This window comes from Phacochoerus africanus, chromosome 2, assembly GCF_016906955.1.
Source record: "Phacochoerus africanus isolate WHEZ1 chromosome 2, ROS_Pafr_v1, whole genome shotgun sequence".
In the NCBI taxonomy this organism is placed as follows: domain Eukaryota; kingdom Metazoa; phylum Chordata; class Mammalia; order Artiodactyla; family Suidae; genus Phacochoerus; species Phacochoerus africanus.
The window spans coordinates 99,697,731-99,724,248 of record NC_062545.1 but is presented as its reverse complement, the minus strand read 5'-3'; the positions used below and the strand labels follow the sequence as shown (position 1 = coordinate 99,724,248).

General features: G+C 50.8%; 1 protein-coding gene across 2 annotated transcripts in view; it reads left to right on the top strand.

The window, feature by feature from the left end:
- Positions 1-26,518, top strand: part of ZBTB7C (zinc finger and BTB domain containing 7C) — a 405,485-nt gene that overhangs the window by 369,116 nt on the left and 9,851 nt on the right. For both annotated transcript variants that reach the window (XM_047764322.1, XM_047764330.1), the window contains one exon: positions 19,192-20,415. In XM_047764322.1, coding sequence (XP_047620278.1) covers positions 19,208-20,415 — 1,208 coding nt within the window. In that variant the 5' untranslated portion in view covers positions 19,192-19,207. The remainder of the gene's footprint in view (positions 1-19,191; positions 20,416-26,518) is intronic.

The following is a 26,518-nucleotide window of genomic DNA, read 5'->3' as shown; positions in this document are numbered from 1 at the left end:
AAGTAAAGTAGCTGAAAGGCCCCAGAACAAATCAGTAGTGATCAGACATTGAGAGAGAGAGAGGAGAGAGAGAGAGAGAGAGAGAAGGAAGGAGGGAAGGAAGGAAGGAAGGAAGGAAGGAAGGAAGGAAGGAGAAAAAGAAAAAGAAAGAAGAAGAAAGAAAGAAGAAAAAGACAGAAGAAAGAAGAAAGAAGAAAGAAAGAAGTCAGAAGAAGAAGAAGGAAAGGAAGGAAGGAAGGAAGAATGAAGGAAGAAGTAATAATGAAGGAAGGAAGGAAAGAAAGATCCAATTTTGGAGGTTGTAAAAGAAAAATTCAATAATTCAACATTTTTAATAGTAAGGCTTTAAATTCATTCACAAAGAACACATTTAGGAAATAAATTACCTTCTACCCCATACTGGCAGTTCTCTAATACCATCTCAAAAAGAACTGGTACCCAGTTTTTAGTGTATCTTTCCAAGTATGCCTGCTCATCTACCAAGAACTTGTGCACATGGTTATCTTTTTCTTTCCAAATATGGTAACAAAACCATGCACTATTGTAGCCTGCCTTGCAGTTAAATCTTAGAAGTGTTCTCCATATATCCATATAGGATATGCTTTGTTCTTTTTAATGGTTCCGTAGTACTCCGTGGTGCATCCAGCGAGTCTTCCATTGATAACATAGTCTTTGGCTATAGAAACAATCTTGTAGAGATGATCTGTTTACCTATGTTGGTACAAGTATACTGAAACTGTAAAAATATCTATAAGGGAAATTTCTAAATCATCGGAGTTAAAATCTCTTTCTACTTAATCTTTATGTCTTTAACGCGTGTGGATGCTGAGCATTTTCACGTATTTAAAGCCATTTGTATGTCTTTTCTATGATCTCATGTTTTTTGTAAGCAAAACAGTTTTTGCAATTCTAGCAAGCATAGGTCTTCCCTGATTTCATATAAGCTCTCTCTATAAGGAATTAATCCTTCCTCTTAAGTCTTACAAATGTTCCCGAACCTATCTGTGTCTCACTTAGAAGAGCGTTTCCCTTTGAGATTATAAAAAATTCTCCAAATTTTTTCATAATTCTTTTCTTTTTAACTTTAAATCTTTGCTGTACCTATCATGATTGGGGTAAGGCGTCAGGAAGGGATCCGAATTTGTTTATTTTTGTTTTCTACATTATTGGCCAATTGTCCCAGTATCATTTATTGAAAAATCCGTCTTAAAATCAAAATCTTGCCTTTATTATTTACTGGATTCAAATGTATATAAATTTGAGTCTATTTATGGACTACCCATGACATTTTATTGATCTCTCTGTTCTTGATCCAGTACCAACTTTTTTGTTTTTATGGCTTTATAATATGTTTTCATATCTGCTAAAGCTGGTCCTCTCGTTCCCATTCGTCATTGTTTCAAAAATCTCTTGGCGCTTCTTAAGCCCTTATTTTTCTGTATGAACTCTAGAGTCAGCTTATCTAATTTCAAAAGAAATTCTGGTTGATATTTTTATTGGGACCATATTGCATTTATTGAATTATTTAAGGGGGGAACTGGCACATTTACAGAATTATGGTTCCCTTACATTCCATTTAAGTCTTTTTAAAGAGTGCTTCAGTCATGTTTTAAAACTTTCTTTGTATGAATCTTGCACATTTCTTATGAGCTTATTCCTAGGTGTTATATCTATTTTCGTTGCCAAGTAAGTGGGATCCTCTAATATACTTTGAACTTGTCCATTGTTTGTACAGGAATGTCTCCAAACATAGCCTCTGCAAATAATGATGGTTTTTTCGCCAACTCTTTTCTAATTCTTTAACCTTGTGTTGCTGCAACATTTTTGATCTTGAGACTTCAAAGGAGGACCAGGCTTCCTAGGTACTAGAAAATGTCTAAGCCCGTTCTAGCTCATCAGTACATCAACCAGGCTTTTGGGGGCTGGGGAGTGGCAGAGTCTTGTCCTTTGAGCATATTTTCACTGTAATTTATGACAACCTGGAGACAAAAACTCTTAGTGCAAATGGATAGTGAGTGATGGTTGTTGAGGCAGAGTGGGATGGGAGGGTGGTAGTTACTTTGTAAGGTGCTAATGGGCAAAGCACCCTCCCCAGAGGCTATGAAAGTGTCCTGTCCTTGGTGCTGGCCACTGTGGCTGGGGGCAGATATGGCAGAGGGAAGGCAGGCTCCTGTCCCCTCAGATGCTCACTGGAGAAACCAAACTTACAGGGGAGGCCAGACTCCAGGGCTATGCTCTACAGGGGGTGTTCACTGTACATCCTCAACCAATCACTCCATCTCAGCTGCCTGGCAACTTGGTTTTGCCCAGACAGCCGTGAAGTCCAGACACCCACCTACTGGCTCCCGAGTCCCTGATGGTAGGACCCAGCCTACACTGGCTTCCTTTTTTTTTCCTTTTCTTTTATTTTTTAGGGCTCACCTGCAACATATGGAAGTTCCCAGACTAGGGGTCAGATCCAAGCTGTAGCTACGAGCCACAGCCACAGCAACATAGCCTCTGAGCCACGTCTGTGACCTACCCCATGCTCACAGCAACTCCAGATCCTTAACCCACTGAGCGAGGCCAGGGATCGAACTCGCGTCCTCATGGATATTAGTTGGGTTCGTTTCCACTGAGTCAGGACAGGAACTCCCCGGCTTCCTTCTTGATTCCTATTTCTTCCTAATATTTTGCTGTGGGTTAGTCTGACCTGCTCAGGAAAGCCAGAAGCCCCTCACAAATAGATGCAGGGTCTTGTTTAGAACCCCACACAGCATGAAGATGTAGTGAGTGATCAATAACATTTGCGAATTGACTCATATTCCATGAGTAAACCACTTGTGACAAATGAGTTTCCATTCACATCCTAATTGCCCCTTTTTTGGAGACGGTCCCTGGAACCAAACAGCCGTCCGCTTCTGCAATTGGGCAAGCGGGGAAATTATAGGCCAAGGAGGGACAGGGCTCAAGTGTAAATAAGAGAAGGAAATGCTTGGACTTTCTCGGTGCAATAAAAGTTCCATATCATAATATTATATGTCATTGTGCAATTAAGCCTGAAAATTGCAAGCTTCCAGTTTGCCCTTCCAGCCAAATGCCAGGCGGTTCTCGTGGCGGATGGCGTCTGCTTATTGGAAAAGTGCAAGTTCTGAGGCAAATCTGAGGTTTCACTTCCTTTGGAAAACACAGGCAGGGTTGGGATCCTTGAGGCCATCCGGCGAGGCTGTGATCCGGGCCTTATCTCCAAATCGAAGTGGACAGCAGCAGGGAGGTGTTTTTCAAGAGCGAGGCATGACTCTGACATCTTCCACCTGGGCCAGGCCTGGGAGCACGATTCTGCCTTCCTTGTTCCCACGGCCCCCTCCCCCGAGAGCTTCTCTCCACTCCGCCCACCCCCAGGTGGCGGCGGGTGGGGGTGGGGTCGTCTGGGGCCGGGAGAAGGGCAGGGGCGTGGCCTTGAGCAAGGGAGCAGCCATGGGTCAGAAGATACACTATCCTAGCTGGTTCCCAGCCGCCCTGCCCTGCCGGTTCAGGGCTGCCTGTGGCTGACACCTCCTCAAATACAGGGCCAAGCAGATTCCTTTCTAATCCAGAAGCTTCTCTGACTTCCTTCCCATGGCCTCTTAAACAGTCAGAATGCATCCAAGCTCTCTACTCCCTACCATCATTTCCCCAGTGGAGTCCCCTCCCTGACCCCAACAGGGCCCCCCCACCCATCGACCCTGCCCCAAACAGGGCTCTGTCCCCACCTCTGGGCAAGCTCTTAGCACTGCTGCCTCCAGCTCCTACTCTTCTGTGAGTTCCTAGAGCCAGGAATTCCATCCCTTTCATCCTTGTTTCTCCAGCTTAAATGGACAAACTCAGAGTTTCTGTGGTGGCTCAGTGGGTTACAAACCGGACTAGTTTCCTTGAGGATGTGGGTTTGATCCCTGGCCCCAATCAGTGGGTTAACAATCAGGCATTGCCATGAGCTGTGGTGTGGGTTGCAGACGAAGCTCAGATCTGGTATTGCTGTGGCTGTGCCATAGGCCAGCAGCCACAGCTCCAGTTCCACCCCTAGCCTGGGAACCTCCATATGCTGCAGGTGTGGCCCTAAAAAGAAAAGAAAAGGGGGATAAACTCTGCTTAGGAAACCCGAGCCTGACAGCTTGAGTTCAAGTCCCAACGCTGCCTCAATTTCTCCCTTTGAGAAATGGGCTTGAGGAGTTCCCTGGTGGCCTAGCGGTTAAGGATCTGATGTTGTTACTGCCATGGCTCAGGCTTGATCCCTGGCCTGGGAACTTCTGCAAGCCGTGGGTGTGCCAAAAAGAAAAAAGAAAAAGAAGAGAAAAATGTGTTTTGGAGAAGACAAAGTGGGAGAAATCTACGCAAAGTATTTAGGACAGTGACTCACATTGTAGCTCCCAGCACCCAGTATGTCTCAATTGCTAGTTTCATTCCATTGCTATCAGCTAGAGGATTCTCAGAAGTAACCCTCTGTCTCCCATATTATATGTCCGTCAAACTGGGGGCCTGTCTTTCCACGTGCTCCCCACACAGGGCCTGTAGTGTTGTTTGTAATGAATTGGGGTACATTCTGGAGAAGCTTCCAGACCCTGCCCTGGCCACTGCCCAGCTCTACACCCGTCCTTGGCCACTGTCTGAGAGTTCAGAAGATAAATCCAGTGTGGGCTCCTCGGCCTCCCTCCCCGGAGTGGGGTTTGGAGTGAGCGGATATACCACACCTTTCTCCATCCTTCTGCCCGGGTGTGGTCCAATGCTGATCCCACCTTGATTTTGTAGGACACTTGTCCTCTGAAAGCCCCATGTGTGTTCACACCTATTTCCCTGTGTAACCTGGCAGTATTCCTGAGACACCTGGGGTGGGGGCACAGAATCAAGAAATCCTCAGTTGGATACAGCAGCCCCATGACAACTGAGCTTGAGCTGTTCATGACCTCGGAATCCACCCTGGAACCAAAATCTTTATGTGGATCAACCAGAAGACACCATAGACCTGCGAGCATGGGGGCAGCAAGGGACCTTCACAGCCTCCTGGTCTCACGTGAAAGGAGAAACTGAAGCTCAGAAAGGGCGTTTGGCTGGTCCAAGGTCACCTGTAATTTGGATGCAGAGCAGAGATTAATTGTAGGTGCAGACTTGCCCTGTACTTCCTCCCCAAGAGCATCGTAGCCCCTCTGCTGGCAGCACCCCTGGACATTTCTCAGCCTTCCTCTTCATGCCTTTCCCCCAAACAGGATCTGGCCTTTCTCTGCTCCAGCTCTGGCCCTCTCACCTGGCAGTATTGTGCCTTCTCCGACAGCGAAGTCCCCTGGCTCGGCAGCAGTGGGCGCAGTGCACGGTGCCCTAGGCATGTAGGTCAAGGTGGCTTCACGGCAGACTGCCCTCAGGCTGGCCAGCTGTGCAGCCACCTTGGTGCCTTCTAGAAAAGACACCAAAATATATCCCCAGGGGAGTTCCTATTGTGGCTCAGTGGGTTAAGAATCTGACTAGTATCCATGAGTTTGTGGGTTTGATCCCTGGCCTCGTTCAGTATGTTAGGATCCGGTGTTGCTGTGAGCTGTGGTGTAGGTCACAGATGAGGCTAGGATCTGGTGGTGTTGTGGCTGTGATGTAGGCTGGCAGCTGCAGCTCTGATTGGACCCCTAGTCTGGGAACCTACATATGTTGCAGGCGTGGCCCTAAAAAGCAAATATATATATTTATATATGTGTGTGTGTATATGTATATGTGTGTGTGTGTGTGTGTGTATGTATATGTATGTATATATATCACTGGGAATTGTTGAAATAAGATGGTGCCTCTTAACCCATGCCAAACACAACTCCTTAAATAACAGAAAATCTAAACCATTACCATTCCTCTGCAGGAGACGGTCCCTTTGGGCAGAAATGCTAAGTAAAATGGCACTCCCAGGGGGCTCCTGGACACCCCCATATTCCCTCCCTCCCCCCAACCCCATGATTTCATGGAGAGCCCACCAGCCCACCAGACAGGAAGCCTCCTGAAAAGGCAGCCAGAGGCAGCTGAGATTGGGAAACTCACTAACCCGGGGGCCTCGTGCCATTTATGGGAAACAAGTGATTTATTTTATTATCTAAATTTTCAGTGGTTTAATAAGGTTTAATAAGCCTCCCAAGGAGTTTTCTGGCTCGGGAAATCGCCTGTAATAAACACGAGTAGTAAATCCTTTATTTCGAACATAAAGAGGTGTGCAATTTTTCTTAAAGGGAAACAAGTCTTCCCCCTGCCCCCCCCCCCGCCTCACCCTCGCATAAATAAAGGATGAATAAATAATTAAAGAACAATAGTTTAAAGGGATACACCACTTATTTGTTGGACCGAGACGCCCACAGCCAGCCCAGCCAGTGCACCAGCCCAGCGTCTGCAGAGGGGCCCTTCCCACCACTGTGCTCAGCCCCTCCAGGCTGGCCCCAAGCCATGCAGCCCTTGGATAGCCCACTCTTCCCATCTCTCCTGCAAGGTCACAGCACAGTGTGGGGCCCCAAATTATGGCCCCAGGGAATATGTGAGCCCTCCAGCATTATTGCTGGACTTTGTGACTTTAACTTCGCTTTACTTTTGTTTCTTTATCTGTAAAATGGGTCTAATACTGTCCTCATCTGCCACCATCAAAGTCCTTTGAAAAGGAACAGGCTTGAAGTTCCCACTGTGGTGCAATGGGATCAGCGGTGTCTTGGGAACGTTGGGACGCAGGTTCAATCCCTGGCCTGGCACAGTGGGTTAAGGAGCCGGCATTGCTGCAGCTGTAGCTTAGGTCGAAACTATGGCTCAGATCTGATCCCTGGCCCTAGGAATTCCATATGCCGCGGGGTGGCCAAAATAGAGAAAAAAAAGATTAAAGAAAAGTAACAGGCTCCAAACCACCTCTTGGGTGAGGGGATGGGGCAGGGGCTCTGGCACACCCACTCTGGGTTCACCCAGATACTATGAAGAACAGATCCCTCTAGGGGGAGGTTTAACAGCTCACACCCTCAGACATCTCCACCCCACCCCCAGACAGAAGCCAGGGTACAGAGCTGCCACTCTCTCTTCCTTGCCTGTCACTCGGGCTACCCTCTGAGGTACCACTCTGGTCTGTCTCAACTGTGTGTTTCATCCTTTTAACAATGTGGCAGGAGGAGTTCCCATTGTGGCTCAGAAGGAACAAACCAGAACAGTGTCCATGAGGATGTGAGTTCAATCCCTGGCCCTGCTCAGTGGGTTAAGGATCTGGTGTTGCTGTGAGCTGCGGTGTCCATCACAGACATGGCTTGAATCTGCTATTGCTATGGCTTTGGTGTCTGGCTGGCAGCTGCAGCTCTGGTTCTGTCCCTAGCCTGGGAACTTCCATATACTGTGAGTGTGTCCAGAAAGAAAGAAAGGAAAAGGAAAGAAAGGAAGAAAGGAAGGAAGAAGGAAGGAAGGAAGAAAGAAAGAGGAAGAAAGGAAGGAAGGAAGGAAGGAAGGAAGGAAGGAAGGAAGGAAGGAAGAAAGAAAGAAAGAAAGAAAGAAAGAAAGAAAGAAAGAAAGAAAGAAAGAAAGAAAGAAAGAAAGAAAGAAAGAAAGAAAGGAAAGAGAGAAAGGAAAGAGAGAAAGAGAGAGAAAGAAAGAAAGAAATGTAGGAGGAGAGAGAAGCCCACACTGGCTTGTGTCCCTCCTCCCCAAACTCCCATGGAACATCCTAGACTCTGTTCTGATAAAACCAAACTACTGTGGGATGTGGAGGTGGAGATGATGGTGGAGGTGACAAGAGATAGATACTGCACAATACAGTGGACAGAGTCTGAGTGACAAGTCAGGAGATCTGGACTCTGTCGCTTACCTAGTTCTGTGATCTTGGGCAAGCCTGAGCTGAGTTTCTGGCCAGCAAAATGGATCAAATAATTCCTCTGTCCCCAGGGATCTAGGACAATGTCTAGAGAAAAGTGCTCAGGTTGTGCTTAACAGACCTCAGCACAGTTAAGTCAGGGGCCTTTGGAGTACAGTGAGGCGGGGACTTGAAGGCCTGGTCCCAGGAGAAAAAGCTCAGCCTCCCAGAGGTAGGGATGTGGGGAGAGTCCATCTGTGTGGGGTGAGTCCCTGTGTGCCGGGCCCCTGCTCTCTCAGGTTTTGTCCTGTGGGTGGAGGGATGAGGAACTGAGGGGGAGAGAAGGGAGGAGCCCAACCACATGAAGCAGAGAGGGCCTGCATTCCAGCTGTAAGGAAACATCTGGCATGGCTGTCCCTTTTGCCAGAAGACAGAGGCTCAGAACTCATTTCACAAAAACCAAGCAGCTCTGAACCCTGGGCCCAAGGTTGAGCTGGGGACCGTGGGCTCCAGGCATGTCTTGGCAAGGTGGCAGAGCAGGTGGGGCTGGCTTCACCCAGCTAGGAGCGCTCTGCCCAGGGTGCTCCAGCAGGCGGGGTGCAGGCTGGAAGCTCAGGAGGCCCTGACCAGCCTTCCAGCCCACATATCTGGCCACAGCCTCTGGGGCATTCCAGGGCTGAGGGGTGTGGCCACCCTGCTTAGGCGAACTGCCAAGGGCAGGAAGGGACGCACCCAGCCGAGATCCACGGGGCTGGCCAGGCCCCCTTGCCCTCTCTCCTGCCCTGGCCTACCAGCCCCTTGTGGAGTTCTGTGTCTACACAGACCACAGAGACTAAGCACCTGCTCAAAGGAGGCAGGTAGCTGCTCCCCAGCCTCATCCCCAAATCTGGAAAAGAATCCACATCCCTTCTCTTGCCTGCACAACCCCACCCTCGCCCTCATGGCAGTCATGAATTCTGCCAGGTAGCTTTGAAGCTCCCGGTCCAGGCAGGGGAGGAGCTGGAGGCTGGAGAGGGGGTAGGGCCACTCCCAGGGCAGTGGGAGCCTGCCAGCTGGGGCCAGCCTGCCTGGAGCTTTGGCAGATGGAAGCTTCATCCTGGGCCCCAGGTTCGCTGATCTGAGCATGATTAAGGAGGCACTGGACTTGTGGATCCTGAAAGTCCCAAAAGTCACATCACCAAGGCAGCCATGGAGGACAGGAAGGAGATGGGACTTGAGCAGAGATCAAGACCCTTTGCCCTGCTGTTTTCTGACTGTGTGACTTGAGCCACGTCACACAGCCTCTCTGATTCCTATCAAGTGGGAATCATAATAAGGGTGAAATGAATAGATATAACTACTTTATGAATGGTAGGGCTCTGTTTAAATGTCAGGGGTCCCCAAGGCAGAGGGTTGGGTCCACCCACCACCTTTTGTGACTTCAAGGTTCTCCCTACCATGCATTTAACAGTGATTAAATGCTCATTCATTCAACATCTACCATGCTCCTGCTTGATGGAGTCCTGGGAATGGTATAGACATATAAGAAACAAATCCTGCCCTGGAGCAGGTGAGATCCATGAAAATACTTCCCCGTTTCCCAGATAAGCAAGCTAAGGGCATCAGGAGTATACGCATAACTCACCTAACACTGCAGTTCAAGTTCCATAAAACCAGCCCTGGAATATGGGGCACCTGCTAGCCAGGCAACCCTGCACCTTGCTGGGGCCACATGCTTAGGTATCAGAGCATCCTAGTTCTAGTTCCGGCTCTGACACTAATGTGCCTCGTGACCTGGGGCATAGGTTCCTCTCTGTGCCTCATTTTTCTCATCTGTAAAATGGGCATAAAGTTTATGCCTCTTTGAATTAGGAGTACATAAGATGGGAGGAATGAAAGGAAAATGGAAGATTACAATGTCTTACAGATGCTGGCATGGCCCTGGGAATATTATCGGAAGAGGTGATTAAATAGTTTGATCTCTGAAAACTGTACAGCAGGCAGGTTAGCCCCTGGTGTGATCCTGCCTCCCTCTGCCAACACCCCTGTTTCGGGGGCTGTGTCCCTCTTGGGCTTTGTGATTGCCAGCAGTGGTTGAGCCCCTACTGGGACCAGGAGCACATACCTCATTTGATCCACCAAGCAACTCTGTTGGGTGGACACCATGATCACCCCCACTGAGCAGATGAAGAAACGGAGCTCAGGAGGGTAATACCGCATCCCAGAGGTCATCAGTGAGTCAGGCTGTGGACCCAGGAGGTCTGAAAGCAGGGCCCCCATGTTCCATCCCTCAGTAGCGATGTGGCCAATGGCTGTGGATCATCTTCTGGCGCAGGCTGGCTGCGAACAGCCACTTGTGTGATCAGGCTCGGGATCCAGTTAAACGTGCTTTCTGATGGGACTGTGGAAACCCACAGCTTTCCATATCCAAATGATGTGGAGCAGTCCTTCCAGAAAAATCCTCTCTATCCTTGGCAGCTCCGATGGAAGCCTGCCCTGGTCCTTCAGCTCACGGGGATCTGTTACTCCCTGTCCACACCTCTCGTTTGCACTCAGTCCTGAGTCTCCTAGGCCTGCATGGGTCTCAGATCCCTCATGCATATCCCCCAGACCCACCTCTGATCAAATCTCTAAAGTAAAACATGAGCTTTGAGGGGTGGGGTCCAAACTCCCCGACCCCCTAACTTGGACTTTGTAGGGAGCAGCGTGGTAAAAGGGAATGAACATGAACTTTGGCACCAAATGCAGGCAGGTTCAGACCCTGTGGCTCAGACACTTGTGTGTGGCCTTGGGCAAGTCACTTACCCTCAGTGCTCTTGCTTTCTCTCTAAATTGGAGGTGATGATAAAAATACGTACTTTTCAGGGTGGCGTTTGTTGAAGAAGGCTTAGAGGTTTGATGACCAACATGTTACAGCCACTTGATGAATGGTAGCTGGTGTTGATTGTTGTTATAATCATTGGCTTGCTTGCTTGATTGATTTGGTTATTAGAACAGGACAAAAATGATGACGCTGGAGGACTTCTAGAGCAGTGCATTTCTTTCTTCTTCTACAATGCATTTCTATAAGTGGAAGCCCCTCTCTCCCCTTCCAGTCGTTCCACCCCACCTCTTCTCTCTTCCTCTCATAGAAGCACCCCCTCCTCATCTTTAGCTGGTGAGCTGAGGGCATGACCCCACCTTCCTACAGTGAGAAAAGAGAAGGCAGGTAGAGTAGCCGAGGTGAGTGATGCTCATATTACACTTGAATAAATCATGTTAAATAAATAATAACAATACATATGGAGTTCCCATTGTGGCTCAGGGGCTTAAGGATCCGGCATTGCCATAAGTCGTGGCGTGGGTCACTGGCTTGGATCCAGTGTTGTTGTGGCTGTGGCACAGGCCTGCAGCAGCAGCTCCAATTCAACCCCTGGCTGGGAGACTTCCATATGCTGCAGGTATGGCCATAAAAAAAAGGGGGGGGATACGAATAAAATAAATAAATAATAAATAAATAAATTACAAGGCTAAAAATGAGAAATGCTGCCTGTGCCACTCCAGCTACTTGGACATACCTGGGCTCTAGAACTTTCCATGGAGGGCACAGGTCCAGAAGAGGCTGGGGTGGGCTTCATGTCTTCCAAAATGGGGACCACGCCTGCAAAAGTTTCACCTGCCCTGCATTCTGCTCCTTTAACCTCCTTTCTCCACTTCTGAGCTCCTCTCTCCCCCTTTCTTTCTGGTCTCTATATTTTTTCTATCCCTTTCCTATCAGAGGTCTGTATTTTACATCAGGCCTCTCCTAGCTGTTGAGAAGATTTGTTTTGTTTTACGTGTGTGTGTGTGTGTGTGTGTGTGTGTGTGTGTGTGTGTGTGTGTAATTTTCTTTCCTGAGTATGTTATTCTTGGAGACAGAGTGCCCTGGCTTGGTTGATGGGAGAGACGGGGGAGGGGGAGGGGCAGGCCAGAGGCCAGGGTGAGAAGGTGGGGGCTGGGCTTGGCATGCCCTCTGGAACAGTGCTGCCTGTGAGCCCTGCAGGCATGGGAATCTTAGGGTCACTAGGGAAGCTTCCAGAGTGCAGGGTGGAGGCATTTCTTCCCCAAACGTCCATAAAACAGCAAGCTTCAGCCCCCCCCTCCCCCTGCTACCTCCTGCCAAGGAAAACAGGTCCCAGCTCCGAAGTTCCATCTGTTCCTCCAGGAATGGGACAAAGACTCCAAACCATGCCACAGTGAGACATCACTGCTAGATAGACTAGCCTTCAGGTCCAGAGTCACCCAGACCTGTTACCTGCTTCCCATTGCCAGACCCACTTTGTGCTTCTAGCTCCTCGTGGTCATGATACCAATTATCAGATTTCCCATGTCCATCCAATGACAAGATGAGAAAAGAGCGGTCCAGAAAGGTAGCAGGACCTCCAGAGTCACACGGCTGTGACTCCTGATTCCCGGGCCCAAGCAGACAGGGCCCCAAAAACACAGGAGGTGGGACATTTGACATTTATCATAGTCCATCACTCCATGGGCTCAGATAAGATGCTGAACACCTACACCCCATCCAGCTTCTCTGTTTATGAAGGTGGGAGAAAGTTTAAGGAATTGTGGGAATTTTTCCTGAAAAACATTTTAAAATATTTTTGTCTTTAAAGGAATAAGCCCTCAGCAAACAAGAAAAACGTGCCTGAAAGAACTAATTTCCTGAGGTCTTACTGATTTAGGCTTGTAATAGTTGAAGGGACATTTCACTTAGTCTTTTCAGATGAGAAGGTTCTTCTGAGGGTCAGGACCCTGCTACCATTATGGTGGCTTCATGGGACTTAGAAAAAGGTGTCATTTCCTCAGTACATCCACTTCCATCTATCCAACCTGTGTGGTTATTTGCTGATTTAACTGCCATCTGCCAGGAAACATCATGATAAATATCACAGGTCTATAAAGTCTATGAAGTGAATAGAATCCCTGTGTTACCTCTTGTCTTACCTATTATCTCCTTGTATTATCTATTATGTTATCTATCACTGCAATGAATTACTCTAAAACATAGCCACTTAAAACAGGAATGAACATTTATGGAGTTCCCACCATGGCACCATGGGATTAGCGGCCTCTCTGCAGCACCAGGACACAGGTTCAATCCTCAGTCCAGCATGGTGGGTTAAAAGATCCAGTGGTACTGCAGCGACATTGGTGGCTCCGATCTGCTCCCTGGCTGGGGAACTCCATATATCTTGGGGTGGCCAAAAAGCCATAATGAACAAATATTTACTATCTCCCAGTTTCCATGAGTCAGGAATTCAGAAGCAGCTTTATTAAGTGGTTCCGAGTCAGTGTCTTTCATGAAGTTACAGTCAAGAGGTCAGCAGTGCTGCTATCATCTGAAGGCTTGACTGGGGCTGAATGCCCTTCCCTCCTGGTGGCCTACTCACACAGCTGGCCACTTGGACCTGCTCAGTCCCTTGCCATGTGGACGTCTCCACAGTACTGTCCCTGTGACACGGCAGCCAGAGTGAGAGAGTCAGCCAGGTGGACGGAGTGATGTCTTTCATGACCTCGCCTCAGAAGTCACACTTTCACCATCGCTTTCACAAATCTCATTGGTTCTGCAGGTCAGCGCATTCACACGGGAGGGGACCACATGAGGGCATGAAATCCGGCCACCAAGAGGCAAGAATCACAAGGGACCATCTTTGGGTCTGCTACCTCCTTACATGTGGTGCTGATATCTAGTGAACCACCTACCCAACCCCAAAAGTAATTTCAGCACTGCCGAGTCCCTTCCCTTCACCTCACCAATTATGTGCCAGGACTGTGCTAAGCCTTGTAACCATAGTCTGCCTTTGAGCAGCTTCTGGTCCTGCAGAAATGTCAAAAAACACATACAATTAGTTACATGATAAGGCAGAGTAAAATAAATGACAAGAGTCATCAAATGTTCAGGAGAACCGAAGGCTGGAGAGGCCCAGCATCTGAATTAGACGGACATAGGATTGTCTGAGTGGACTTTGATGTGTGGACCCCTGGAGGTGGAAGATGACTGGAAATGCAAGATGCTGGATGTTTTCTCAGCATGAGCAAAGGCGCGGAGGTTGAGATGCAGGATTCCTGTCTGGGGACTGGAGAGTTGGGGGCAGGAGTATATGGGAGGGTACATCTGGGAAGAGCGTCATGGCCACTCATTCCATCTAGGTGTGAGCACTACTTCCAGTAAAACCCGGCTGACCCTCAGCTCCATCTCCTCCTCCCCCACCCCCACCCCCAGCAGAGTTTTGCCAACTACCCAACCACCACCAAGGGGGCCACCTCCACAGAGAAGGATGGGTCTAGGGAGAAACAGGCTGATCCAGGGCTGAGAGGTGCTGCTCCTGGTGGCCTGGACTGGGAGGTCTGGACACGCCAGCTGCTGAGGCTGGCCAAGCTTTCTGGGAAGCCTTCTTTGGCCCCAAAGCCCTCCCTGAAGGCAGGGAAAACTGCCTGCTGACGCAGTTCCTTCCCACCCTCTACGAGGGCACCCCTGAGCTCCTCTGAATGCCCAAAGGCTGGGCCACTTGGTGGGCATTAGCAGAGGCCACTGGCCATTCCTGATTACCTTACAGATCGGAGGCAGGGGCTAGATTGGTTGTGGTTGACAGTGTGGCCTGGAGAGCCAGATTGCCAGGTGTAGACTTTTATGCCATAGCTTACCATCTGTGTGATTTATCCTTTGGTGCATAGTGGACCCCATCTGTAAAATGGGGATGACAATCATGATAAGAGCTAAACCTCAGTTATTGTGGAGACTGAGCAGACCTGAGGGCAGACAGAGATCCTGATCCCTCATTTGGGAAATGCATTGTTCAAGGCTGGAAAGTTGGTCTGCCGAGTGAAGGTGCTGTCCTATCCTCTCTGTCTGTCCCATGGGGTGTGAGCCTCTGAAGTGGAGAGCTGGCGGCCAGGAGATAGAGATCATTGTCCATTGCATGGAAAGTTACGCTGCCCCTCATGTGGAGCATTCAGAACCAAACGTAGCTTGGACTTGAGGTCTCCCCTCTGATCAGGACTCAGGGATCTGCCTGCTGACCCTCAGCCTGGCTGCCTCCAGGATCTGCAACAGCCATGGCCACCCGAAGGAGCCACCTGGCCTTGAACCTGTTGCCTTGCCCTCTGCAGTCTCCTGGCTCCCAGCATTACAGCGGGAGCAGCCTTGGGGTATAGGGCAAGGAGGGAGCCTCAAGAAGTTTCTCTCCTCTGCACGGCAGGAGGCAGCCTCAGAGATCTCTGCAGCTCAAACACTGCAGAGGTTTGGGAACACCTTCCCTGGTCAAGAGAGAAGAAAGGGCATCCCACACAGGACACCAGGGAGATCTAGGTAGATGTGGTCCATGTTTGTCTGCTAGAGAGATGCAGAAGTGGAATGGTTTCTCGGTAGAGAGAATCGAGTTGAACTGGGCCATTGAGAGTAGAATCCGGCCCCCCAGTCCTGGAGCATCTTTGTTGGATGGCCTGCTTTGTACATGCTTTTCCCATAGCCTGGAACACTGTTCCCCACATCATCCCATGACTGGATCCTTCTCACCATCCAGGCAAAAGCCCAAATGACATTTCTTCTGGGAGGCCTTTCCCACCACCCTGGATAAAGTAACCTCCCCTCCCCCCTCCCCCCGCTGCCTCATGAACTGCTATAGACAGAAGGTAGAGAGAAGTGGGGACGAGAAAGGTGTGTTGATTGATTTAAGTTGTTTCCTATCATTTTTTAATGAAAAATTTTTATTTTTTCATTTTATTATTATTTTTTGGTCTTTTTGTCTTTTTCTAGGGCCATGTCCGCGGCATATGGAGGTTCCCAGGCTAGGGGTCAGATCAGAGTTGTAGCTGCCAGCCTATACCACAGCCACAGCAATGTGGGATCCAAGCTACGTCTGCAACCTACACACAGCTCATGACAACACCGGATCTTCAACCCACTGAGCGAGGTCAGGGATCGAACCCACAACCTCATGGTTCCTAGTCGGATTCGTTAACCACTGAGCCACGAAGGGAACTCCTAAAATTTTTTAAATGTTAACAAAATTATCCATTCATATTTAGTTTTAAGAAATACCACAGGCATCCCAGGTATCCTTTACCCAGTTTCCCCCAGTGGTAATATCTTTCAAAACCATAGTAGCATCATCTGAGATCATGACATTGAAATAGTCAAGATACACAAGATTCCCATCATCCCGGAGGATCCCTCAGGTTGCTGTTTTATAGCCCCCACCCCTCCTTAGCTGCTAGCTGCCACTCATGTGTTCTCCATTTCTACAGCTGTGTCCCCTGAAGCCTGGTGTATGAATGGAATCATACAGTATGCAACCTATTGGCATTGATTTTTTCACTCTGGTTCACCCAGATTTCTTATGTATCAACAGCTCATCCCTTTTGTTGCTGACTAGTCCTCCATGGTGTGGATATAACGCAGTTTCTTCAACCGTTCACCCATTGAAGAACATCTGGGTTCTTTCCATTTATTGGCTATTATGCAATAAGCTGCTGGAAACATATGCATACAGGTCTTTGTGTGGACATAAGTTTTCATTTCTCTGGGATAAATATTCAAGAGTGTGCTTGCTGGGCCAGATGGTAATTCCATATCTAGTTTTGTAAGAACCTACCAAATTGTTTTCCAGAGAGGTTGTACCCTGTCACATTCCCACCAGCAATGTATGAATGACCTAGTTTACCCACAGCCTCGCCAGTATTAGGTGTTGTCCCTCTGTTGTTTTAGTCATTCCGATAGTTGTGTGGTGATATCTTATTCCTCTTCGGTGAATCTTGCTGCAACTTTATCACAGTTGTTATGTCCCTGTAAGCTCTGCTAGAGCAGGGGCTTGTGTGATCTGCCCTCTGCACATCCCCAGAGCCCAGGGCAGTGCCAGACACAGGGAGAAGCCCAGGGACTATTTAGGAAATGAATGCATAGCTTGTGGAGTCTCTGGCCCTTTTAAAGATGAATAGGCAGGAAAGAAGTAAGGTCTTTGCTCTGGAACACCTTGTGAACACCTGCCGGGTGGGATTGCTCAGGGAAGGTTAAGGGGTCCCTGGGGCCTCTGGGTCCCTAGTGCCTCTGGGTCTCAATCAGGGCCCATTTTATGGGCTTGGCTCATCTCCATTCTCCTCTTCTGCTGCATTTGTGCTCTCAGGATAGAAATATCCAGCAGATAAGTATGTAGGGATCCCCACATCTCTTGCCACTGAGGCATGGGGCTTCCAGGCTTTGTTTTCCTTTTTCTTTTCTCCTCACTAACATTTGCTAGCATTTATCCATATGGGCCAGGACTAAGCTCTACCCTGAAGCAGCAGGACCCTCTGTGCTCTGGCATAAAAATTGAGGTGGCTTGTTGTCCAGGTTGAATCCACTGACTTGAGCTGTGAGTTCTGTTCCCTGGAGGGAGGGGTTCCTGCTGTCCTCCGTCAGGCCCCTCCCTCCTGCCCTCATCCCTGGGCACACACGGTGTTTAACGTACATATTATGCTGAGGTGTTTCAGAAGAGGCTTATCCCCACAGGGATATGTTTCCTAGAGAGTAACAAAATACAGCCATGATAAATTAGCTAACAATGCTCTTGGATTTAATATTGAATAGAAATTTGAATATTTCTAGGTTAAATGGCTCACAGATATACATATATAGGATGTGAGGATTTTTTTTTTTTTAATCAAGAATTGCAAATGAGGAGAAACCTCATCAACAAAGAGGAAGCCAAAATGAAGGTCAGAAGGCAAAATACAGGAGTTCCTATTATGGCTCAGTGGGTTAAGAACCTGACTAGTTAGTATCCATGAGGATGTAAGATCGATCCTTGGCCTTGTTCAGTGGGTGAAGAATCTGGTGTGGCAGGGGGCCGTGGTGTAGGTTGCAGATGTGGCTCGGATCCCATGTTGCTGTGGCTGTGGCCTATGCTGGAAGCTGCAGCTCTGATTTGATCCTTAGCTTGGGAAGTTCAGTTCCATATGCTGTGTGTGCAACCTTAAAAAGAAAAATAAAAAGAAGGCAAAAAAATAAAAGAAGAAAAAGGCAAAATACAGAATACATAAGGCCCCCTTCCCTTGTGCTGGAAAATGGGCCACCAGATTGGTTCAAAGATTCCTAGTAGCTGTGTCAGGTTGCTAGGGCTGCAATAGAATCATGGACCGGGGCTTAAACAACAAAAATTCATTTCCTCACAGTTCTAGAAGCTGGAAATCAAAGATCAAGGCGTCGGTAGGGTTGGTATCCTCTGTGGCCTCTCTCCGCCTCTTGTGGATGGCTGTCCCTCCGCTGTGTCCTCACACAGTCTTCCCTCTGTGTGTCTCCACTCTGATCTCCTCTTAAAAGGGCATCGGGGAGTTCCCGTCGTGGCTCAGTGGTTAACGAATCCGACTAGGAACCATGAGGTTTCGGGTTCGATCCCTGCCCTTGCTCAGTGGGTTAAGGATCCGGCGTTGCCGTGAGCTGTGGTGTAGGTCACAGATGCAGCTCGGATCCCGCGTTGCTGTGGCTCTGGTGTAGGCTGGCGGCTACAGCTCCAATTCGACCCCTAGACTGGGAACCTCCATATGACATATGCCGCGGGAGCAGCCCAAGAAATGGCAAAAAGACAAAAAATAAATAAATAAATAAATAAATAAATAAATAAATAAATAAATAAAAGGCATTGGTCATACTGGATGAGGGCCTATGCCTATTCCTCTTTTTAACCTGAATTACCTCTTTAAAGGTCCTACCTCCAAATACAGTAGTACTCCAAGATACGTGTGTGTGGGGGGGTTAAGACTTCACCCTATGAAGCTGCGTTCAGGGAACAACTCGGCTGTGAAGTAGCCCGTTGTCAGCTCAACCTGCATCAGTAGCCAAAAGTAGCAAGACGTGAGTCTGTTACAGGAGTCGGAGGCTTTGTGAAACAAGCCATAGCGTTCTCCCCACGGGAGCACTGAGTCATAGGAGAAAATTCCCCCTTTGGCCCTTAACCCGCAGACATTGTGTGAGTCACTTGTGGACACCATTCCCGTAGCACAGAGTGCAGGGGAGTTTCACGTGGCTGGCCGTCCTCGTGTTCAGGAATTGCACATTCCCAAAGTGAGACTCAGTGAAATCGTGCCCATGAGAAGATTCCATAGTTCCTGCTCGACAGCAGACACCAGCTGCCCATGAGAAGCCCAAGTCCAAGGGTCTTCGGGGTCCCGGGAAGAACCCAGTGGTACAGGGAGAACGCCCCAGCTAGCCAGGGGGGCTCTGAAGAGCAGGTGAGGTTGGGGAAAGCTGAAGAAAGGGGTGGCTTTCTAGCTGAGGAGGAGGAAGGGGAGCCCCAGGCCAAGGCAGGAGTCAGCAGGGGGCAAGCACACCCCCCAGCCTGGCCTCCTGGGACCAGAGTCCCAGAGCAGGTGTCCCCTCCTGGGGCCACGTCCTCTAACCCAGTCTCCCTCTGTGTGTGTCCTCGCAGGGCTCCGGCTGAGAACATGGCCAATGGCATTGACGAGCTGATCGGCATTCCCTTCCCCAACCACAGCAGCGAGGTCCTGTGCAGCCTGAACGAGCAGCGGCATGACGGGCTGCTCTGCGACGTGCTCCTGGTGGTGCAAGAGCAGGAGTACCGCACCCACCGCTCTGTGCTGGCCGCTTGCAGCAAGTACTTCAAGAAGCTTTTCACGGCCGGCACCCTATCCAGCCAGCCCTACGTCTACGAGATTGACTTTGTCCAGCCCGAGGCGCTGGCCGCCATCCTGGAGTTCGCCTACACCTCCACGCTCACCATCACCGCCTCCAACGTCAAGCACATCCTCAATGCGGCCAGGATGCTGGAGATCCAGTGCATCGTGAACGTGTGCCTGGAGATCATGGAGCCTGGGGGGGATGGGGGGGAGGAGGATGACAAGGAGGACGATGATGATGACGAAGATGACGATGAGGAGGATGAAGAGGAAGAGGAGGAGGAAGAGGAGGAAGAGGACGATGACGACACGGAGGATTTTGCCGATCAAGAAAACTTGCCTGACCCGCAGGACATCAACTGCCACCAAAGCCCTTCCAAGACGGACCACCTCTCGGAGAAGGCCTATTCGGATACTCCGAGGGACTTTCCCGATTCCTTCCAGGCAGGCAGCCCGGGCCACCTGGGCGTGATCCGGGACTTCTCCATCGAATCTCTGCTGAGGGAGAACCTGTACCCCAAAGCCAACATCCCCGACAGGAGACCCTCCTTATCTCCGTTCGCCCCGGACTTCTTTCCACACCTCTGGCCAGGGGACTTCGGTGCCTTCGCCCAGCTGCCCGAGCAGCCCATGGACAGTGGGCCCCTGGACCTGGTCATCAAGAACCGCAAGATCAAGGAGGAGGAGAAGGAGGAGCTGCCCCCACCCCCACCGCCGCCCTTCCCCACCGACTTCTTCAAGGACATGTTCCCGGACCTTCCCGGGGGGCCGCTGGGCCCCATCAAGGCAGAGAATGACTACGGTGCCTATCTCAACTTCCTGAGTGCCACCCACCTGGGGGGCCTCTTCCCGCCCTGGCCACTGGTGGAGGAGCGCAAGCTGAAGCCCAAGGCCTCTCAGCAGTGCCCCATCTGCCACAAAGTCATCATGGGGGCCGGGAAGCTGCCTCGGCACATGAGGACCCACACCGGGGAGAAGCCATACATGTGCAGCATCTGCGAGGTCCGCTTCACCAGGTGCGCTCGGCAGCCCCGTGGGGGCCGGGGGAGGGCCAGGGCCTGGGGACTGAGAGAGACCCAGGTCAGGGGAGAGCCAGCCGGATCCTACACACACACTGGCTTGCTCAGCAAGCTCATTGCCAGAAGGCGTGCTAGGCGTTACCTGGTGCAGGGATTTTTCAGATATCTAATTCTGTACCATATCAGGTAAAAAGCCATAAAGTAGATAAGAGCAGAGCTGTTCTGCTTAAGGCAGAAGTGGGGGCCTTGGGGAGTTCCCACTGTGTCTCAGTTGGTTACAAATCTGACTAGGATCCATGATGATTCGGGTTCGATTCCTGGCCTCACTCAGTGAGTCAGGGACCCAGTATTGCTGTGAGCTGTGGTGTAGGTTGCAGACTGGCTTGGGTCCTGCATTGCTGTGTCTGTGGTGTAGGCCAGCGGCTATAGCTCTGATTCGATCCTTAGCCTGGGCACTTCCATAGCCTGCAGATGCAGCTCTAAAAAGCAAAAAAAAAAAAAAAAAAAAGGAAGAAGAAGAGGAAATGAGGGCCTCAGCAAGCCCTGTAGATCCATGGAAGCCAGTTTGAAACCCCCTAGTGGTGGGCAGCCCCCCATTATTTTATTTGGAGCACAGGCAGCATGCCAGGGCTTGTCCTCGGCATATTACACACCTGCTCACCCCTGCCATGGCCTGGAAGATGGGGAGAGGCCATGGCCTTTGTCCACAAATAAGTGATCCGTCTCCCAGGGGCTAGTCAGCCCCTTGTCAGCCCAGATGGAAAGTGGTAGAGCTGAGACTTGAACCCCAGTTCATATATGACAGCAAAATCTGTGACAGGAGACCCTAGAGACCCCTGTGGGCCTTTCTAGACCTAAAGGATGGGTCTCCTTTCATATTCTCCCTTTGACTGTCCATATGGGGAAGAGGGTAACTTTATGCTGTCATAAAAATTGAAATTTGAGGAGCTCCCCTTGTGGCTTAGTGGTAATGAATCCAACTAGTATCCATGAGGACACAGGTTCGATCCCTGGCCTTGATCAGTGGGTTAAGGATCTGACGTTGCCATGAGCTGTGGTGTAGATTGCAGACGCAGCTCGGATCTGGCGTTGCTGTGGCTGTGATGTAAGCCAGCAGCTGCAGTTCCGATGCAGCCCCTAGCCTGGGAATATCCATATGCCGTGGGTGCGGCCCCAAAGAGACAAAAAAAAAAATTGAAATTTGAAATCAGTACATTCTAAGCCTTTCATCATTCCCAGACTCCATCCCCTTCAGAAGGTACACTGTGTCATGTATGCACCTTCTGTACACACAACGTGTGTGGTCAAAACTGATTGATGTGATGATGTGGGGTCTGACTGTCTGCTTCTGGGTTTTGATGGGCCTCATTGTGAGGAAATGTGCACCTGTGGTCACTGGTGTGAGGCTGACCTTCCCAGCCATGTCCACAGGCAGGACGGTTCTGGTGAGTGGCCCTACATCAGAGCTTGGTCATTTCCTTGTGTTGGATGTGGATAGAGCCAGGTGGATACCTGCCCTGGGACCATCGTGACTCCTGAGACTGAGTCCTTTCTCCACACTCCCACTGTCCCCATCAAAGAACCCACCTTGAGAAACCCACACCTGTTCCAACGCTGCTGCTGTCACTGCACAGCCTCTTAGCAGTTTATCCTTAGGGATTGGGGGGAGCGCATTCTTTTGATTTTTCTCAGTGGTCCAAAGCTTTGGTTTTCGAGGTTGCCAGAGAAGGGCATAGGAATATGTTCAGATGGCAGTGGCATTGCGAAAATAGCTCTGCAGGCTCTTCCAGTGACTGTTTCAAAGGACAACACTGATTGTTTCCAAGGTGGCCTTGGCTCTCCTTGCAGCTGCTTCTGTAAAGGCAACCCCAGCAGAATCTTCCAGATGTTTCTTTCTTTTTTTTTTTTTGTCTTTTTGCTATTTCTAGGGCTGAACCCACGGCATATGGAGGTTCCCAGGCTAGGGGTCGAATCGGAGCTGTAGCCACTGGCCTACGCCAGAGCCACAGCAACATGGGATCCGAACCGCGTCTGCGACCTACACCACAGCTCACGGCAATGCCGGATCCTTAACCCACTGAGCAGGGGCAGGGACCGAACCCGCAACCTCATGGTTCCTAGTCGGATTCGTTAACCACTGAGCCACGACGGGAACTCCCCAGATGTTTCTAGAGCTGACAGTGAAGGGAGAATTTCCAGGTCCCGATGGTCAGGGTCCCCCATATGCAAGGTGTGTCCCCTTCCACCCAGTAGGGCTGATCTCAGGCACTCTGCTCCTCTTACCGCCACAGAGCCGCTGGAACCAAAGTCCCTGAGATTCACACCCCCCTCCCTCGAGTGTGAGTCAGCCCCTCACGAATGGCCCTGCCACTCTGATGTCGCCCCACCTCCTACCCCATCTTCTAAATTCACCTAAATACTATAAAGGCTTGACACAGCACAGGGATAACAGGAGGAAGATACACCAGAGCCCAGTTCAAATTCAAGTGCAGTTCACACCTCTGGAGCCAGGACCTCTCTGCAGCCTGTTCCTCCAAGCCCAGTCCCCTGGGAATGACATCAAGACGTGGACACTCTTCACAGTCTGGATCCGAGTCCTGCCATCCAGGCTCTACCCCCCCTGCCTGTCCCTTGAGCAGATGGCTGATGCTGGGGACAGCCTTCCCTTGCACCCAGGTCTGTGCCTTCAGAGGGATGTGCTGCATCTCAGGGTACCACCCAGTGAGCCCGCCTGGCCCCTGAGTCCCCATCTTCCCTCCCTCCCCCACTCCCCTCCCAGCCGTTCCCACACTCAGCTTGCAGTGGGGGCCACTGTGTGCCTGCCTTCCCTCGGGAACGTTTGCAACTTGGTCAGTCAGGACAGTCAGACTTCTCACCCTCTTGACACCAGAACATCGTCTGTGTGGGCCTCCTTGCCCGCTCCCCCATGCTGTGCTGAAGAGGAGGGTCGCATTCCAGAACCCTCCCAGCACATTCCTGCTGATCACTCAGGGCGGCCTCTGTGCCTGCTGGCTCCCCACCCCTCAGGGCCAGGTCAGCCGTGGGGCGGTTCTGGTCATCCGGCCCTGCGCCCTCCCCTCCCTCCCGATTTACTCCTGCTCAGCAGCACAACAGCCATCTGCACCCCCAGGCTCTTCCAGCTGAAGCAGCTGCATTCCCACCTCCATCCACAATTCCCCTTGCTCGGTTCCCACGGGGCACTGGCCCTCCGGAGAAAGGTCAGAAAAGCTCTCAGGGTACCCCCTTCCCAGGGCAGGGATACCCGGAGTCAGGGGAGGTTGGAGAGTCTCTTGGCCTCCTCACCTGCGGACTTTATTTCTCACAGTGAACACGCCCCTCGCCATCACATTCTTCAGAATCACCTGTCTTCCCTCCTGTCCCCTCCCTGGAGCTGCCATGCAAGATTCTTTACAGCTGGCCTGTCCAGGTCATGGAGGGAGGAGGGTGCAGCCAGGGAGGGGTGCCTGTAACTCTCTCTACAGCCAAGTCCCCTCTCAGCCTTCCCACAGGGACCTCTTTTGTGGCTGCCTTCTTCTTCTTATTATTATTATTAAAGTATAGTTGATTTATAATAATTCCTTCAACGTCTGCTGTATAGCAAAGTGAGCCTGTCATACATCTATTCTTTTTTTACATACTATCTTCCATCGTCTTCTAACCCAAGGAATGGGATAGAGTTCGCTGTGCTGTACAATAGGACCTCATTACTTATCCATTCTAAATGTAAGAGTTTGCACTACTAACCCCAAACTCCCCGTCTCTCCTACTCCCTCCCCCTCCCCCTTGGCAGCCACAAGTCTGCAGCCACAAGTTTGCAGTCTGCACCACCGCCTGTAACACCGCCCTCAGCGGGAGGCTCCTTGGCAGCCACTTAGAGCAGCAGCTGCTGCCTCTTTGACTCAGAATTCCCAGAGTCCCTTGCAAGGCTACTCCCTGGGGCTGGACCCCCTCCCCGCCGCCCCCTAGAGGCTGTGGGCCCCAGCTCTGCTGCCCTCACGTCCTCCGCTGGGACCCTATTTCCCTTTCTGGAGCCTGAGTCTTTGCTTAATCGCAACTGAGCCTCTGCTCTCTGGCCAGGCCTCCTTTCCTCTCTTCTTGATGCTTACTCTGCTTCCCCGCCCTCCTGAGGCACATGGAACAACCTACCCTCCCCCTGCAAGGTGTCCCTTTGGGCCAGGCTCTGAGTTATGGCCTTAGATGCCAACTCCCAGCTTGTTCACATGCCCGTGGGAGCATCATTCCTCAAGACTTCAGCAGCCCCAATGTAATAGAGGGGTCTGGGGGTCCTTCTGAACACTGCCTTCATTCTGCGGGTCTCTGAGGATTTGGGGTGCCCCACCATGATGTTGTCAGTTCCTTGGTGTCAGGGAACCTGACCTGTGAGTCAGCTCTAGATTTAAGCCAGTCCCACCAGTTGTCTCACCACTGATGTTTCCACATATGAGACACCCCCAGAGGCTTTCACCAGTCTATGTACCTCTGGCTCCATGCTGTCCCATCCTAGCTCTGGGCACCCCGTGATCCCTTGGACTCCAAGTCCTTATGTTTGCCCTGGAGTCTATGTGTACACTCCCCCAGCCTGGTCCAAGGTCACCACATTCTTCCTAAGGACGACGGCTGGGGCATGGCCGTCAAGACAGCACCTGCTCAGATGGGTCCTGGGCTCTGACTTGGGAGAGAAACTGCTCCAGGACTTAAGGCAGAGGCAGTCTGGACCACAATTCCCCTCAACCCTTCTCATCAGGAGTCTTCTCCTTCTATTCCAGGAAAGTCTGGAAGCCCAGGCCAAAGGCCAGGACTGTGGGGAGTTCCACTAGATGTGGCCCCTAGGATGGTCTTTAAAGAATGGGGAGCACTGGGGCCAGAGAAGACAAGAAGGTATTTGTCTTCTCTGCAGGCAGAGGGACACGGCGCACTTAGTGCATCTTTTCCCTGCCCACCCCCATCGCAGGTCCCCCCACTTCTTGTTGCCTCAATCCCAGCCATCACCATCACCAACAGGGCCTATGAAGGTCTCAGAAGAGTCTTAATTGCTCCCGTCCCTCCACATCAGTCCTTGGGTGTAGGCAGCCTTTCAGGGGAACTCCTAGAGAGCATGGTTGGGCAGTCTTCCTTCCCAGAACCCCTGCATCCCGTATATCCCCTGCATCCCATCCTCAACCCGGCTCTCACAGGTGCTCTAGCCATGTCTACAGGACACATAATGAAGGCAAGGAACTGCAAAACCTGAGAGGAAACCAGCCCCCAAGACAACAAAGTTTCCACAGAGGCCTGGAGAAAGGGATGGGCAAGCTCTGTCCCCTGAGAAGTCAATCCCTGATGAGCCACGATCTCCCCAATTTCCCCTACCGACATCCCACAAAGGCTGCACCTTTTAGCCTCTGCCCCTGCCCCAGTGCCAGGTAAACGCTGATAGCTCCATGCCGTCGGCCCCGCTGTCAGCTCTCCAAACAAGGCCAGGAGACTGGCTTTTTTATTTTTTTCTTTTCCGTATTTTCTTTTTAGTCCTCCCACTCCTGGCAGCTCTGGGGACCTTATTAAGATAATGCAATGTCATTAGCCACGGCAGCAGGAAGAGAATTTGTCTCAGGCCATCAGGTTACCAAGAAGTCTGGGTGGATGGTGCTGGGAAAGCCTTATCGGCCCTGGAACCTCCGTGGAGGCGCAGGACCCCAGGCCCTTTCCTTTCACTCGGGGGAATGAGATCATGAAGACTAGCTCATCTTTCCCGAACATGAGCTCGCCGAGCTGGAAGGGGGACTGCCGAGCCAGCTTGGGTGCCTGTGGCCTGAGAGGGGGCCCCTGGGGCAGGGTTCAGGGAGAAGATGATGGGCCAGGGGACAAGCTGAGGGAGGAGCATGTCAGATTGGGGGTTGGGGAGCTCTGAGAAGTAGCCCCGCACCAGCAGCTCATGAGCATGAGCACTCACTGGACCTTGAGTGGTGAGCAGCGGGCAGAACACCAAGGTCTCTGACAGCTTCTTATCTGAGCAGGTGCTGGTACCCTTCAAGGGTACAATGGTGGGACAAGGGCCAAGAGACCAGGGCCTGGCACACACTCATCGATGCTGCCTGAGGACACGGAGCCCAGCGTCTCCTGG